The 18,252-nt window shown below is 36.9% G+C and overlaps 2 protein-coding genes across 8 annotated transcripts in view; one reads left to right on the top strand and one right to left on the bottom strand.

The window, feature by feature from the left end:
• LARP4 (La ribonucleoprotein 4) overlaps positions 1–18,252 on the bottom strand; it is a 191,731-nt gene that overhangs the window by 64,436 nt on the left and 109,043 nt on the right. For 3 of the 6 annotated variants that reach the window (XM_087855827.1, XM_087855828.1, XM_087855832.1), the window contains exon 1: positions 3,648–3,813. In XM_087855827.1, coding sequence (XP_087711953.1) covers positions 3,648–3,665 — 18 coding nt within the window. In that variant the 5' untranslated portion in view covers positions 3,666–3,813. The other 3 variants (XM_087855829.1, XM_087855830.1, XM_087855831.1) reach the window with 3 other exon arrangements.
• Positions 7,054–18,252, top strand: part of FAM186A (family with sequence similarity 186 member A) — a 60,460-nt gene continuing 49,261 nt past the window's right edge. The window contains exon 1 of one of the 2 annotated variants that reach the window (XM_087855825.1): positions 7,054–7,588. In XM_087855825.1, the coding sequence (XP_087711951.1) occupies positions 7,418–7,588 (171 nt within the window). In that variant the 5' untranslated portion in view covers positions 7,054–7,417. The remainder of the gene's footprint in view (positions 7,589–18,252) is intronic. The other variant, XM_087855826.1, reaches the window with a different exon arrangement.

Here is an 18,252-nt window from a genome sequence, read left to right as displayed (position 1 = left end):
TAAATAAGTTGTTGTAAGTATTCATTTCCAAAGAAAAACTCAAATTGAGACAGAAACCCAATTAAAACATGGCCAAACAACTAAGACATAACTGCTAAAAATATTAGAGGGGGGAAATGATCTGAAAAACACACAAAAATGTTAGCAACCATAAAAATTACTTAAAAAAAGCGTAAGCTGTCATTTAATTTGATAGAAGGGAGGATGATGCTGTTTTGAACTTACAGAATGTGTTTTAAGGGAATTTATGTTGGTACATGTCTGACAATTTTGTGAATTATCCAAACATTTTTACCTCTTCTCAGAGAGCCAGACATTGTATATGTCTCCTTCAGAACAGAGGAAAAAACCCAATAAACTACTAAAATCAATATAATCCTGTCTCCAAGACTAAGTTAAAAAAAGTTACATCTAAGTATTGCTTAAAATAGGATTCCTTGTCTGCCTGTAGATTTCTATTACAGTATAGCTAGAGTTCTAATTCCAGCTTCAATATTCACTAGCTGTATAATCTTGGGCAAGCTTCTTAAATTCTGTGCCATAGTTTCTTGATTCCAAAAATGGAGATAATAATTCTACCTACCTCATAGGCAGGATCGAGTAGATGTAATATCTATGTACACATGCAAAAACAATAAGCCTCACGCACAGTACGTACAATATGTGTATATCACTATTATTATAGTGTCATTATCATTACTATTACCTATCTCACTGATTCCAGTTATAAACTAAAAGCTGGGGTGTTTCCAGAAAAATGCATACAAGTAAAAGATTTTGAACACAACTGCAAAGGGCTCAGATTCCAGATTAGGGAAGCCCTACCAAAGATGATCCACAAGGAACCTGGTTTATAGTAAAGTGGCTCTTAACCTCTCTTGCGCCATGGACCTCTTTAGCAGTCCAATTAATCTACAGATTTCTTCTCAGAATGTTTTTAAATTTTGAAAGGCACAGGATCACAAAATAAACCAATCATATTATAGTTATCAAAATATTTTTAAATTTCTACTTTAGTAATAAATGTGCTTTACTAATGCATTAAATAACAAGATTTTTAAACATATAACAAGGAGTAATAAACATTAACAGTATTTCAAGATACCTGCAAAAACTGTAATATATGAAAATATTTCTTGTTGAATCCACTGCAATTTCAAGACTTTTCAGTTCTCTTAGATTTTAATTAGAAGCTAGTCAAAATAAACAGGCAAAATTTTTCCCCCTCACTGAAGTTCACAGACTTCCTCAATTCTAACCAGAGACCCAGATTAAGAATCCTTGGCTTAGGGGAAAGTGCAAAAATAAGTTCTGGAGCCAGAGACATGTGTTCTAGATGCCAGACTTCAGACTTTAGTCCTCACATTATTTGCACCTGAATGACCTCAAGCATCAAACTGAGTTTTGGTTCACTCATTTAGAATAATTTCTAAATCCTATAGGTTATTCCTATAGTTCTAAGGATCAAATATTACCTAACAAAATGCCACATGACCAGTGTGTTATTATTATTTTTTAACTGATTTTAATACCATATATTCGGCCCCGAATGTTAGTGACATTGTTAATTTTCAGTAACTCGTTATAGGAGAAAAGTTAAAAACCACATACTGAGTCACAAAGAAAATGATTAGTGTAAATATTAATAGTTTAATAAGAGCCATGATTTGGCACTAGAATGACATATATCTAAATCCCAATTCCACTACTTCTTTTTTTTTTTTTTAAGATTTTATTTATTAATTTGACATAGAGAGACAGCCAGTGAGAGAGGGAACACAAGCAGAGGGAGTGGGAGAGGAAGAAGCAGGCTCCTACCGGAGGAACCTGATGTGGGGCTCGATCCCAGAACGCTGGGATCACGCCCTGAGCCGAAGGCAGACGCCTAACGACTGCACCACCCAGGCGCCCCCCAATTCCACTACTTCTAAATTACTTAATCTCTCCACCTCAGTTTTCTCAACTGTAAAACATTGCAATGTTGTTTTAGAAACAAGAGAGGATCTAGCTTAAACAATCTAAAATGAAGCGATTATTAAAGTTCACATTTTAACAAAGCCAAAGGAATCAATTTGGAATCCAAAAGTTTATTTTGGAATTCATGTTAATATAAATAAAACTTCACACTCACTTGCCCAGCAAAACACATACATACTTAAAATCTGAAGCATTTGCATGGCATAACGTTCCTAATACAAACTGGCACTGTTTAAAATCATATCTGATTTATCCTGCCGGAAAAAACCTACAATGAGGATAAAAAACGGTCAACAGAATGGGTTCAGTAATCTCAAATCTTTTCATGATTTACTAGGAGTGTTCCAATGTATGTTTACTACCAATGTCGGATATACTCTAAGGTAGCTATCTCTTTAAAACCCAATTTAAAGATCTCAAATTTATCAGCTACACATGGTCGGTTAGATTAAAAAAAAAATTAAAGCATGTATTTACTTTATGCCGGAATATTACGGAGTAAAATCCATCCCTCCCTCCAAGAGAGAAAAAAAACAACCTGCCACAGACTGGCCCTGGCTTCTCGATCCATTATACAACCTGTAAATTCCTTCCCTCATTGAAAAGATTCTTTTTATGGGCATAGTTAACAAGTGCCAAGTTGCGAAGTTGCAGCTTTGCTGGTTTGACGTTTTCACAATGCAAGAACAATATGATCTGGAATCTACTCAAAGCATTAGCCAGGCAGTCAGCTGATGCTCACTGCACACAAGAGAAAGACAGAAATAAGAGAAATTAAACCTCGTATTTGTGTAAGACAGGTATCCACTACCTTTAAAACTAAAATAGGCCAGCAAGACGTCCCAGTTAAAATAAAAGTATTTCTATTGTTAAATAACATTAAAGAACAAAACAAAACACCCGGCTTTCCCCGGACTAGGTTTCTCTCATTCTTGGAATTTTCCTCGTATAAGGGCTTTTATTCGTCCATAAAGCCAAACCCTCATCACAGAGCCACTGCCTGAGTAACTTTTACAAAAGGTCAAAGCGGTGCCTTTCAAGGCTTCCAAAGCCTATTGGCGTCTCCTCCGTTCACATTAATTCGCTTTCCACCCACAGAACGTTCCAGAGACTTAGGGACGGGGACCAAACAAAATTTGGTGGGGGTTGCTAAACAGCAGCTTTCAACTTTCTCTTCAACACACTTATACCGAATTTCACCTTCCTCCCTCCGCGGCCCCACATGTTGCTTGCTTCCCTCCCAGAGGGCCCCGCGAGACCTCGCTTCTCCACCACCACCACCCCCCCGCGCCCAACGCGCCCACCTGATTACCCTTTTCTCCGTAGACTCCGCCCCCGTCCTGCTGCACCCCCCCCCCCCGCCTGTTTGCCTCCTCTAGGAGGTCCATATGGGACACTTTCCCCTTCCTCTAATTCTCACCTCACACCAGACAAGCCTGGATTCTCCACCTTCAATTCTCCCCCACTACGGCCCTCACTTCCCGCAGCTTCCTAAAGTGTTGTGAGCGCGCAGAGTGGAGCCGCAGGCCTGCACGGCCCAGGTGCTGTGTCAGCCTATCTGCCGGTTCCGCGGCGTGTACGGCCTGAAAAGTCACATGGCGGTGGGACCGGCCGGCGCCTCCACACTCCTGCTCTCCTCACAGCAGGACGACATTACCAAGTCCACTCACCTCCACGAAGAGCAACATGTCTTCCTCCGCTCGGCCCAATCGTTCTCGCCGCCGCGACTCCAACGGGCTTACAGGCCCGAGCCCCAATCGCTAGGATAAGGACACTCGCCTGGCCCCTCCACCCGGCAGTGGACCCGGCTCCTCCCCCGCCGTCAGCCGCTGCGGCCTGACCCGCCCAGTCCCACCTCCCTAGAAAGAGCAACTGCTTCCGGCTCTAGAGAACAATTGCTTCCGGGAGAAGAGAAACCACTCGGCGCGCTCAACTTTTGCGCTACCTTTTCCAGCGGCAGCATGGGAGGTACTATCATCAGTCCTGGGGGAGGAGGGAAGTGACCAGAGGAAAGCACCATTCTGTACCACGGGGGTGTGTAAAAATCTTATTGACGCATTTTATCCCTCGCCAAACGCATTTTATCCCTCGCATTTTATAATTAAGGAGTTTTCATAGTTCAAAATCTAGATCTGATGAAAAGCCGAGCTTGTGTGAAGTGTCCGGGACAGACGCCCAATCCTTCCGAAAAGGTGGTGGCTTGGAGAAAAAAGTAGAGAAGAAAAAAACCAAGCCGCAGTAATAGTAAATATATTAATAACAGCTGCTGTATATTAAATGCTTACTATGTGCCTGGCATTATGCTAAATATTTCATGAGAATTAATCTTTGAAAAACCTTATGCAATAGATAGTATCCCCATTTTACAGTTGAAGGAGCCCTCTAGGAGAGCAGGTTTCCCTGAGAACCGCCTTTAAAGAACTTTGCCCTGTGTTCGCTTAAATCGGGTACCCACATCTATGCTTCTTAATACTTAGTATGGATAGCCTCTTCGTTGATGTTCTGTCACTCTCACTTCAAATGAAGTACAATAAAAACAAAATTAGATGATCCAAAATCCTTATTATTTCAGCAATACCTAGCAAGCTTTATCATTCCCTATCAGTCCCACTTCTATATCCTAGTTCAGGACACTTATCTTTTGAAATAATTGTCTTGATCTTTTCTACTGATTTTTCCCATTCTGTTATTTCAAAAACCTTTCTCGATTAAAGGTTTCATTTTCACCGAACTGTACTTGCTTTCAAAACCTTACCATTCTGGTCCCATGTAATCTCCCTTACTTTATCTCTAATGAATCTACTCACTTTTTCACTTGAATACCAAATTAATTTCTCCATCAAATTCGTTATATTTGTGTTCCATCCTCTCCCTAATCTCATCCACAGTAAACTCAACATTACTTCATCTGAATTAAATCAATCTCCCCACCTTTCCCCTGAAAGACAAACTCAACACTCACCTCCAAAGCCATGGCTCAAGGTGTCTTCACTGTCTGGAATGCCTTCATTTGTCAGTCAACCTTCTCTCTCCATAGGGTTTTCCCAAAAACACTGCTCCCCACAGATTGCTTCTTCATGTCCCTTGAATATTCTATCTTAAATTATTTTTTCTTTTTTTCGTTTTTTTAGTTTCTTCACCAGTACCCTATCGTATATTCTTCACATTCTAGGATAATGGTGGCCACATAGTAGTATCTCTCAACAAATGCTTGCCAAATTGAAAGGGAAGGAGGGAGCTTTTAAGTTTTGCTTTAAAAAGCCTTCATTTCCAGTTGCTGATGAATTCCATGCTGCATAAAAAATGAGAGAGAGAGAGCACAATAATGCTAAATTAGTTTAGTTGACAAGCATGTAGGCTGCTTTGTGAATGCCTACTGGGATAAGCAATGTAAAAAAAAATCAAGAGAAATGAAAGTTATTTAAGGATCTCACAATCTAATATTATCAACAAAGTACTTAAACAGATTGATAAATTCAAGAAATGATGGATATTTTAATCAAACTTAACATTTACCAAGATAATTCTTAATTGCGGTTCTTTCAGAAAACATTTTTAACTTCCTTGAATGGACTTAATTGTGATTTATAGGAAAGGAGGGAGTAATTTTTATGACTGGGTGTGAGGGGAGGCAATCTAACAATAAAAGAAAGTATTCTGTGGCTTAGAAAAGTTTCCATAGGAATTGAGTCTGAAACGATAATATCCAAATTTTAGAAAATTTCTGAGGAGGAACTGAGGAAGAATATGTCAAAGTTTAAAACAAACAAAAACCCTAAAACACAGTCTCTGGTTTTGAGAAGTTTACCAGCTAATGGACAGAGACAAATAATAGTTACATTCCAATGAGATAAGTACTATAACAGAAAGCTTACAAAGTGTTTTGGGAACATGGAGGAGGGGGTAACTTAGACAATGGGATATTAGAAGGAAGAATATTTAATTTGCTGTCTCTATATTGATTCATTTCTTAAAAGACAACTACTTTATGTTCCCCTGTCTCCCAATCTCTGAAGGACTGAAATACGTAAATTGTTGAACTTTGTAAGTTAGCAGCAAGGTCTGAACATAGGACTAAGTTTACAGTAAGAACTCAACATAGGAAATTCTTGTAGAGAAAGTAAATTATACATCCATAATTTGTATTAAGTCTAAAACCTACAAAATGATATTATATATTTTATGAATACATCCACCTGTAGTAAAACTATATAAACAGAGACTAGACATAAATACCTCAAATTCATGACTGTCATTAGCTCTGTAAAGGGACAGAGGGGAAGGAAGGAGTCTAGGGAGAACACCAAAGGGGACTCCAACTTTATCTCTAATGCTTTATTTTATTTAAAAATTTCTGAAGCAGGGGCGCCTGGGTGGCTCAGTTGGTTAAGCGTCTGCCTTCGGCTCAGGTCATGATCCCGGGATCCTGGGATTGAGCCCCACCTGTGGCGTCCCTGCTCAGTGGCGAGTCTGCTCCTCCCTCTCCATCTGACCCTCCCTCCTGCTCATGCTCTCCCACGCGCTCTCTCTTTCTCTCTCTAATGAATAAATTTTTTAAAAATCTTAAAAAAACATTTCTGAAGCAAATATGACAAAATGTTAATATTTGTTCATTCTATGTGATAAGCATATGGCTATTTATTATATTATTTTCTGTACTGTTTCAAAGTTTTTAATAGATAAAAAAGCTACACAGCTAACAAAACTACCCTGTCCTTTAATTGCTCCAGTGTCCTAAATCTTTTCACCTCCTCTGCAATCAAAGGAGCTGCCCAGAATACTCCTCTCAATTACAAAGCAGCATCCAGTTCCCTTCAATTTCTCCAGCCAGCTATGGAATTTCAAAACCTTCTTCAGTCACGTTCCTTGGGAAAATGAACAACTAGGCAGTGCAAAGAGTGTGATCTTCACCCAAATAATAGCTTCCAAATTATTACATGTCTAGGACAAGTTCAGGGGCCCCTGAAGACATGGTAACACAACTAGTCCATTACAGATTTAAAAATTCTAAGCCAAAACCTCAGAAAGAGAGAAGAATCAGGAGTTACATTTGATATACTGGATCTTGAATTCTAACACCTAGATTTTAAGCTTATTTAAGCAAGGCTATATCTTCTATTTCTTTTAGCGTTCCTCTTGTCTATTCTTTCCTACCCTCCCTCCCCCCTACCATCACAGCATATAGATAGAACGCCTAGTTCTCTGCTTATAGTAAGCACTCTAGAAATGTTTGAGTCATTGATGTCACAATGGATCTACTATGACATCGCCAGGACTGGAATACCATGGTTAGCAACAAATTAGGGTAAACCACAACCTCTGGGAGCAGGAAAGACCTCTCCTAGCTTCCTCGTGGACACCTTTATTAGCATTTGCCTATATTCTGTGAAAAAAGAAGAAATAAAAGAAAATCACTCAACTTTTCAAAATATTTATCAAAATGCAAGGTGGGATAGACCCCGAATCTGAATCAGAAAAAGAAGTTGCAGATTCCACCATCATATCCAGCAAAGCCCTGTATAAATCAGGGGTCCCTCAGCTGGAGATCCCATTTGCAGTACAGGATGTCATCTCTAGGATTGAGCAAGCACAGCTTTATCGAGCCAGAGAGGTAGGTCGTAAATGAGAGGTTTACAGATTACTAATTTTTTTTTTTTAACTTTCAATGATAAGCTACATTTTTTTAAACTCATTTTATTTTCATGATCTTTGACTATGTTTGAGGTAACTTTGATTTCAAATAACAGTTTCACCTGACTCTGTGGATAACATGCTCCAATTTTGTTAGTCTCTTTTACTTTCCTATCAGAATTAATTAAGCCTTTTAAGAAATAAATCACATGTGCTATTGAGTGACTGGGATAGAAAGAAAAATAAAAATCTATAGCTAATATTGATATCTAATTTCAGTCAATAGTTTTCATTTGTTCTCAAGTAAACTTTTGTCAAATAGCTGTTAACAAGAAGAAAGCTGGTTTGAATTCCAGCTCATGGAAGGGGAATTTATTGGCCAGTAGAAACTCAAGGACAATGAACAAAAGCTTGAATAATATAACAATCCAATAAACCCCAAACCATTAAGGTTATACTGCGTTCTATTCTCTCAAACAAAATACAACAAAATCAGTCAGGTTGAAAGAAATTAATTCAAGAAAGTTTTTTCCTATGTTTAAGGAGTGCTAAATATTTGTACTTTCTCATTCTCCGAATAAACTTACTCCTGCTCTAACTCCCCACAACTAACAATAATAACCTGGTGTTTGCTTTTAACACCTTTATTGAGGTATAATTGACACATAATAAGCTGTAAATATTTTTAAGTATACAAGTTTAGATAATATAACCTCCTGTGAAAACCTCATCACGATCAACATAATGAACTTACCAATCTCCCCAAAAAGTTTCCTTATGCTCAGTTACAATTCCTCCTACCTACCCTTCCTGACCCCCACCCCCACCCCAATCTCTAGGCAGCTGCCAATCTGCTTTCTGTCACTATAAGTTATTTTGCATTTTAAAATAATTTTATATAAGTGGAATCATACAGCATCTATTTTCTCTCAAATAAATAAAATCTTAAAAAAAAGATTCACTCCCTCTCCCTCTGCCCCCTCACTCTCTAAAAAAATGAAATTGCTACGAATATTTGTATATTTATTCATGACTTATTTTATAGACATATGCTTTCATTTCTTTGGGATAAATACTTGGGTTAGAATGGCTGGGTCATGTGGTATATAAATGTTCACCTTTTTAAAACTACCAAACTTTTAAAAAATGGTTATATATCTGTTGGCCATCTTGATATCTTCTTTGGAAAAATGTCTATTCATGTCTTCTGCCCATTTTCAAACTGGATTATTTGGTTTTTGGGTGTTGAGTTTTATAAGTTCTTTATATATTTTGGATACTAACCCTTTATCAGATATGTCATTTGCAAATATCTTCTCCCATTCTGTAGGTTGCCTTTTAAGTTTTTTTTATTGTTTTCTTTGCTGTGCAGAAACTTTAATTTTGATAAAGCCTTAATGCCTTATTTTTGCTTTTGTTTCCCTTCGCTCAGGAGACCAATGTCAAAGGCATTGACATTGTTTACCTGTATTCTCCTCTAGGATTTTAATGGCTTCCTGTCTCACATTTAGGTCTTTCATCCATTTTGAATTTATTTTTGTATATGGTATATGAAAGGGGTCCGGTTTCATTCTTTTGCATGTTGCTGTCCAGTTTTCCCAACACCGTTTGTTGAAGAGACTATCTTTTTTCCATTGGATATTCTTTTCTGCTTTGTCAAAGATTAATTGACCATATGGTTGTGGGTTCATTTCTGGGTTTTCTATTCTGTTCCTTAGAACTATGTGTCTATTTTTGTGCCAATACCATCATCAGGGAAATACAAATTAAAACTATGATGAGATATCACCTCACACCTGTCAGAATGGCTACAATTAAGAACACAGGAAACAACAGGTATTGGATGCTGAGAAAGAGGAACCCTCTTACACTGTTGGGTGGAAATGCAAACTGGTGCAGCCACTCTGGAAAATAATATGGAGGTTCCTCAAAAAGTTAAAAATTGAACTATCCTAGGACCCAGCAACTGCACTACTAGGGATTTACCCAAAGGATACAAAGATACTGATTTGGGGGCTCCAGTGGCGCAGTCGTTAAGCGTCTGCCTTCGGCTCAGGGCGTGATCCTGGTGCTCTGGGATCGAGCCCCACATCGGGCTCCTCCGCTAGGAGCCTGCTTCTTTCTCTCCCACTCCCCCTGCTTGTGTTCCCTCTCTCACTGGCTGTCTCTCTCTGTCAAATAAATAAAATCTTTAAAAAAAAATACTGATTTGAAGGGATACATGCTCTCCTATATTTATAGCAGCATTATCAACAATAGCCAAATTATGGAAAAAGCCCAAATGCCCATCAGCTGATGAATGGATAAAGAAGATGTCATATATATATATATATATATATATATATATATATATATATATATATACACAATGGAATATTACTCAGCCATAAAAAAGAATGGAATCTTGAATTTGCAATGATGTGGATGGAGCTGGAGAGTAGTATCCTAAGTGATGTAAGTCAGTCAGAGAAAGATAAATACCATGAGTTCACTCATATGTGGAATTTAAGAAACAAAACAAACGAACATGGTTGGGGGCGAGGAAGAGAGGCAAACCAAGTAACTGACTCTTAACTATAGAGAACAAAATGATGGTTACCAGAGGGGGTGGGGTGGGAGGATGGTTAGATAGAAGAAGGGATTAAGGAGTGCACTTGTTGTGGGGAACACCAGGTGTTTTGTGGAGTGTGGAGTGACAATATTGTACATCTGAAAATAATATTACACTGTATGTTAACTAACTGGAATTTAAATTAAAACTTTTAAAAAAGTGGTTATACTATTTTATATTCCCACAAGCAGTATATGAGATTTGCAATTGCTCCACATCTTTATCAACACTTGATGTTGTCGGTCTTTTTAATTTTAACTATTCCAAAAGGCGTACAATAGTATCTCATTGTGGTTTTAATTTACAGTTTCATGATGACTAATGATTTTGAGCAACTTTCCACAAGTTTATTTGCATTCAGTATGTTTTCTTTGGTAGTTCAAATATTTTGACCGCATTTTAAAAGCTTATTCATCTATGCTCTTATTATTGAGTTTTGAGTATTTTTATGTATTTTGATTGCAAATTTTATCAGATAAGTGATTTGCAAATATTTTTTCCTATTCTGTGGCTTGTCTTTTTCTTTTACTAATTGTGTATTTCAAAGAACAAAACTCCTTAGTCCAATTTCTTTCTTTCAAAGCAAACTTCGACTAATGCAAGGTCACAAACATTTTCTCCTATTTATTCTTCTAGGAGTTTTATACTTACAGATTTTACATTTAGGTCTACGATTCATTTTGTCTTAATCTTTGTATATGATATCAGATATTAAGATTTTTTTAGACAATTATTCTAGATCCATTTGTTGAAAAGACTATCCCTTCTCCATTGCATTTCATTGCATCTTTATTGAAAATTAATTGACCATATATGTATGAGTTTATGGACTCTCTAGTCTGTTCTCTTGATTTATTTATCTGTGTTTATGCTAATACTACAATGTCTTGATTACTGAGGTTTCTGGGGGGTTTTTTTGTTTTTTTTTTTTATTACTGAGGTTTTATGATAATTCTTGAAATTATATACTCTTAGTTCTCCAAATTTGTTCTTTTTCAATTATGCGCAACTTCTTCTCTCACATCTTCCCTTTACCCCCATTTCCTCTTTTGGGCTTCTTTCTCTGCAGTGACACACTCAAATACTCATAACCTAAAAACTGTCTTTATCTACACTGCTTTCTCCCTTTGCATTTCCATATAAAATTTAGAATTGGTCTGTCAAAATCTACTGGGAGAAAAGCCTGCTGGTATAGCTCAATTTGGGGAGAATTGAGAACTCAACAATATTGAGTCTTCTGACCTATGAAAACAGCGAACCTCTTTTTTATTTAGGTCTAATTTTTCTCAGAAGTGCTAGACCTTGCATATCTTTTGTTAGATTTGTCCCTAAGTATTTCATATTTTTTTTACTATTGTGAATAGTATTGCTTTTTAATTTCCATTCTCAATTGTTCACAACTAATAAATAGAAATACAATAGATTTTTGAGTGTTCATTTTGTATAATAAAACCCAGTAATTAGTCCTCTTAGATTTTCTTCATATTTTCCTTGGGATTTTCTACATAGACAGCCCTGTTATATGCTAATAGAGGCAGTTTGAGTCCCCTTTTCATATCTGTGTGCATTTCAACTTCATTTTTGGGGGGAAGGAGGAAAATAAATAAACTTCCTTTTAAATTTACTGAGTAGGCCAGGAACTCCAGGATAAAGTTGACTAGAAGTGATGAAACATTCTTGCTTTCTTCTTGATGTTAGGGAAAAGCATTGACTCTTCCCCCATTCAGTATAATAGTGGGGGTATATTTTTTATGGCGTTCTTTATCAAGTTGGGGAAATTCTCTTCTTTTCCCAGCTTGCTGATATTTTTAACCAGGAGTAGACACTGGGTTTTATCAAAAGGTTTTACTGCATCTATTGGGATAATAATTTTTTTTTGGTCTTTTTAAATCTGTTAAAATAGAGAATTACATTGATTTATGACTGATAAACCAACCTTGCATTTTTTGGATAAATTCCACTTACTCCTAATGTAGCATTCTTTTTATTATTTTGTATTCAATTTACTAAAATTTTGTTAATTTTGTGTCTATGTTTATAAAATATATTGGCCTGTAGTTTTCTTTTAATACCTTGGTTTTGGCATCAGACTAATGCTAGCTTTATAGACTCAGATAGAATGTTCTTTTCAGTTTTCTGTAAGACTTTGAGAATTGGCATTTCCTTTTATGTTTGGTAGAAACTAAGTGTTTGGGTGGGGTAGGGAGAAATAATCAGTGGAACCATCTAGATTTGTGGTTTAACTCATGGGAAAGTTTTAAACTACAAATGCAATTTTAAAAAATTGTACAGCTATTCATGTTATCTTTTTTTTTAAAAGATTTTATTTATTTGAGAGAGAGGCAGAGAGAGCACAAGCAGAGGGAAGGGCAAAGGGAGAGGGACAAGCAGACTCCCCATTGAGCAGGGAGCCAGATGCAAGGCTTGATCCCAGGACCCCAAGATTGAGACCTGAGCCAAAGTCAGATGCTTAATCAACTGAGCCACCTAGCCACCCAGGTTATCTGTCTTTTTCAGTGAGCTTTCACAGTTTGTGTCTTGTAATTTGTCCATTTTATCTTATATCATTTTATTGGCCCAAAGTTGTTCACAATAATCCCTCATTATCTCTTTGTTATCTGTAGAATCTGTAATAATATCACTTTTCATTTCTGATATTAGCAATTTGTCTTCTCTCTCTCTCTCTCTTCCCTTATCAATCTGGCTAGAGGTTTATCAATTTTATTGTTATTTTCAAAGAACCAGCTTTTTTTTTTTCTTAAAGATTTTACTTTTTTGGGGGCGCCTGGGTGGCTCAGTCGGTTACATGTCTTCAGCTCAGGTCATGATCTCAGGATCCTAGGATCGAGCCCTCCATCGGGCTCCCTGCTCTGCAGGGGGTCTGCTTCTCCCTCTCCCTCTGCCTCTACCCCCAACTCATGTTCACCCTTTCTTTCTCTCAAATAAATAAATAAAATCTTTAAAAAAAAAAAGATTTTACTTTTCTTTTTTTAAGATTTATTTATTTGTTTTGGAGAGCAAGCGAGCAGGCGGAGGGGCAGAAGGAGAGGGAGAGAGAATCCTCAAGCAGACTTCCTGCTGAGAGCAGAGCCTGATGCAGGGCTTGATCCCAAGACCCTGAGATCATGACTCGAGCCAAGATGAAGAGTCAGCTACTCAACTGACTGAGCCACCCAGGCACCCCTAAAGATTTTATTTTTAAGATATCTCTACACCCAAGATGAGGCTCAACCCCGCAGCCCCAAAATCAAGAGTCACATGCTCTACCAACTGAGCCCCAAAGAACCAACTTTTGATTTCACAGATTTTCTTTAATTCTGTTTTCTATTTTACTTATGTCCACACTGATCTTTATTATTTCATTTACACTATTTACTTTGGATATAATTTACTCTTTTTTCTCAGTTTCTTAAGGTAGAAGCTGAGGTCATTTATTTGAGAACTTTTTTCTTTTGTGAGAAGTGGTTTTTTTCAATACATATCTCCCTTTGCAAATGAAAATGCCGTGTTTTCATTTTCATTCAGTTTTATATACTTTCTAATTTCTTTTTGACTTTTTTCTTTGACCCATGGGTTAGAATAGTGTTTATTTTCCAAATATTTGGAGATTTTTTTTCTATGTTATGTATGCATTGAATAGAATTTGTATTTTGTTGTTGAGTGATGTACTCTATTAATAATGATTATGTCAAGTTGGTTGATAGTATTGTGCAAGTTTTCCATCATTTTTTCTCAACTTTATCAATTATCAAAAGAGGGGTATAGCAATATTTAACTATAATTACAAATTTGTCTAGTTCTGATAGTTCTATCAAAGTTTTTTCATGTACTTTGAAGTTCTGTTTTAAAGATTTTATTTATTCATTTGAGAGAGAGATAGAGCACACAAGCAGGGGGAGAGGCAGAGGGAGAGGGAGAAGCATGCTCCCCACTGAGCCAGCCAGGAGCCTGATGTGGGGCTCAATCCCAGGATCTGGAAATCATGACCTGAGCCACAGGCAGACGCCCAAACATCTGAGCCACGCAGGCACCCTGAAGCTCTGTTTTAGATGCCAAAACACATGGAATTGCTATGTCTTCTCAATGAATTGGCCATGGTACCATTATGAAATGACCTTATTTATCTCTAGTAATAATTCTTTTTCTCTGTAATCTGCTTTTGTTTGTTACTAATATAGCCACTCTAGCTTTCTTTTGATGAGTGTTACCATCTTTGTACTTTCTCTGTTCTTTTACTTTAAACATATTTGGGTTATTATATTTAAAGTGGGTTTCTTACAATAAGATACCACCTCACACCAGTCAAAATGGCTAAAATTAGCAAGTCAGGAAATAACAGATGTTGGCGAGGATGCAGAGAAATGAGAACCCTCCTACACTGTTGGTGGGAATGCAATATCATGCAGCTACTCTGGGAAACAGTATGGAGGTTCCTCAAAAAGTTGAAAATAGAGCTACCCTGTGACCCAGCAATTGCACTACTGGGTATTTACCCCAAAGATACAAATGTAGTGATCCAAAGGGGCACGTGCACCCCAATGTTTATAACAGCAATGTCCACAATAACCAAACTATGGAAAGAGCCCAGATGTCCATTGACAGATGAATGAATAAAGAAGTGTGGTATGTATATATAATGGAATATTATGCAGCCATCAAAAAAAGAAATCTTGCCATTTGCAACGACATGGATGGAACTAGAGGGTATTATGCTAAATGAAATAAGTCAATCAGAGAAAGACAATTATCATGATCTCACTGATATGTGGAATTTGAGAAACAAGGCAGAGGATCATAGGGGAAGAGAGGGAAAAATGAAACGAGATGAAACCAGAGAAGGAGATAAACCATAAGAGACTCTTAATCTCAGGAAACAAACTGAGGGTTGCTGTAGTGGAGAGGGATGGGAGGGATGGGGTGGCTGGGTGATGAACACTGGGGAGGGTATATGCTATGGTGAGTGCTGTGAATTGTGTAAGACTGATGAATCACAGACCTGTACCCCTGAAACAAATAATACATTATATGGTAATAAAAATAAATTAATTAAAAAAAAATAAAGTGGGTTCCCTATAGGAAAGCATTTAATTGGGTTTCTTTCTTTTTTTTTTTAAATATTTTATTTATTTATTTATTTGACAGAGACAGCGAGAGAGGGAACACAAGGAAGGGGAGTGTGAGAGGAAGAAGCAGGCTTCCCACCAAGCAGGAAGCCCAATGCAGGGCTCGATCCCAGGACCTTGGGATCATGACCTAAGCCAAAGGCAGACGCTAAATGGCTGAGCCACCCAGGTGCCCTGGGTTTCTTTTTTAATCCAAACTGACAGTCTCTGCCTTTTACTAGGATGTTTAGACAATTTATTTTTAATGTAATTATTGATATGGTTAAGTTTAAATTTACCACCTTGCTATTTGTTTTCTGTTTGTCCCATGTGCTTTTTGTTGCCTTTTTATTTTTTCTCACTTTTTTAGATTGAATATATTACTATGATTCCGTTTTATTTCTTATATTAACTTCTTAGCTATAACACTGTTTGACCTTTTTAGTGCTTGCTTTAGGGTTTATAGCATACATATTTATCACCATTTACCTTCAAGTAGTATCCTACCACTTTTGAATAGTGTATGAGCCTTACAGCAATATTCTACCTTTTTCCCTCTCCTGGCCTTTGTGGTATTCATATCATACTTCATGTCATACATATGTTATAAATATTTATTACATTTCAATTATTGTTTTAAATGGGCAATTACCTATTTTTCAATTTTTTATTGTGGTAAAATATACATAACATAAAAGTTATGATTTTAACTATTTTGAATTGTATAATTCAGTGCCATTAAGTATATTCACAATACTGTGTAAACATCAACACTATATATTTTCAGAAATTTTTATCATCCAAAACAGAAACTCTGACCCGTTAAACAATAACCACTTATTTCCCCCAAACTTTGGAAACCACCATCCTATATTCTCTATGAATTTGCCTACTCTAGATACCTTATGTAAGTGGGATCATAAAGTATTTGTTCTTTTGTGCCTGGTGTATTTCACTTAACATGTCTTCAAAGCTCATTTATGTTGTAGTATGTATCAAAATTTCCTTTCTTTTGAAGGCTAAATAATATTCCAGTGTGTGTGTGTGTGTGTGTGTGTGTGTGTGTGTGTGTGTGTATATATATATATATATTATATTTCGTTTATCCATTCATTCATCAGTAGACATTTTGGCTACTTTCACCTCTGCTATTGTAAGTAATACTGCTATAAACAGGAGTACAATATATCTGTTCAAGTCCCTGCTTTAAATTCTTTGTATACTAGGAGTAGAATTTCTGGCTCATATGGTAATTCTATTTTTAATTTTTTGAGAAACTGCCATACTTTTTTTGTAGTGGCTGCAGTATTTTACATTCCTATCAGCAGTGCGCAAGGGTTCCAATTTCTCCACATCCTTACCAACACTTGTTATTTTTTTTCCTTTCTGATAATAGCCATCTTAATGGGTATGAAGTATCTCATTGTGGCTTTGATTTGGATTTCACTAATGATTAGTGATGTTGAGCATCTTTTCATGTGCTTGTTGGCCATGTATATATACTCTTTGGAGAAATGTCTATTCAAATCCTTTGCCCATTTTCGGTTTATTCTTGTTGAGTTCTAAGAAGTCTTTATATATTCTGGATATTAACCATTTATCAGATATATGATTTGCAAATATTTTCCTCCATTCTGTGTATTCACTTTTTGCTGTGTTGACAGTTGTGATAATTTTATGTGTCAACTTGACTGGGCTTCAGTATGCCCAGACATTTTGTCAAAATTCTGAGTAAGTCTGTGAAGACTTACTGGATGACATTAACACTTGAATCAGACTGAGTAAAGCAGAATGTCTTCTCTAGTGTGTGGGTGGGTCTCATCCAATCAATTAAAAACCTGAATAGAAAAAAGGGAGCTCTACCTCCCTGCCTTCCTTGAGCTGGGACATCAGTCTTTTCCTGCCTTCAAATCTGAACTGAAACATCAGCATTTTTTGAGTCTTGAGACTGCTGACTTTTGGACTGGACCTATACCATAGGCTCTACTGGGTCTCCAGCTTGGCAACTGAAAATTGTGAGACTTCTTAGTCTCCATAATCACGTGAACCAATTCTTTATAATAAATCTCTTTACATATATATATGTGTGTGTGTGTGTGTATTTTTTTAATAAATCTTCATATATATTTATCGACCTGTGTACATATATATCCCATTGTTTCTGTTTGTGTGGAGAAGTCTGACTAATACTACTAACACAGATTCTGGTATAGAGAGAGTGGTTCTGGAGGAATAGAATCTTAAGGATAAGTTTTCTGAATTGGATTTAGGATTTCTAGAATTGGCTTTCTGATTTGATTAGATTTAAAGATATGAATGACTCCATTTCCACTATTAAAGAGAGCATTGATAGTCCTTGGCATGGTCTGTCAATTAAGATATGTAAAATATCACTAATCCGGATATCGGATATCCAGATTGGATATTGGATACTCCTAATTGGATACTCCTAATCAACTACTTATAAGAAGCAAGAATCTGGGTGACTGTGTATATGATACTTTCAAACATTTTTGGCAAACTAATAAATATAATGAGACTGGTTGGTTGCTCCTAATGTCACTGGATAAAGTGGGGGGAAAAAAGGATGAGCTCAGGGATTTGAATTTCTAGCTCAAGAACCACGTGAATGACCTGAAAGCTTCTGTGTGTGTTCTGAAAGAGACCCTTATCTCCTATAGCTACATGACTGAGATCGCTGAAAATTAAACCACGAATCTCATTCTCTGACTGGATGAATTGCAATGCAAGTTGAATTCCCAGCCTTGCAGGGTGTCTACTGTTAAAGTGAGGGCATTGATTGGGAAGAAACAGGTCTCTGAAAATTGGAATGAGGATGTGTGGGAAGGCCCTGATAAAGCTTAAGACATTGAGTCTCTAAATTCTAATAGTGTGCTTCACCAGGGGAGTCACCTCTCCACCCCCCCCACC

Source organism: Ursus americanus, chromosome 25 (assembly GCF_024610735.1).
Source record: "Ursus americanus isolate L20-20 chromosome 25, mUrsAme1.1.p, whole genome shotgun sequence".
Lineage (NCBI taxonomy): Eukaryota > Metazoa > Chordata > Mammalia > Carnivora > Ursidae > Ursus > Ursus americanus.
This window is presented reverse-complemented; position numbering and strand designations above follow the sequence as displayed.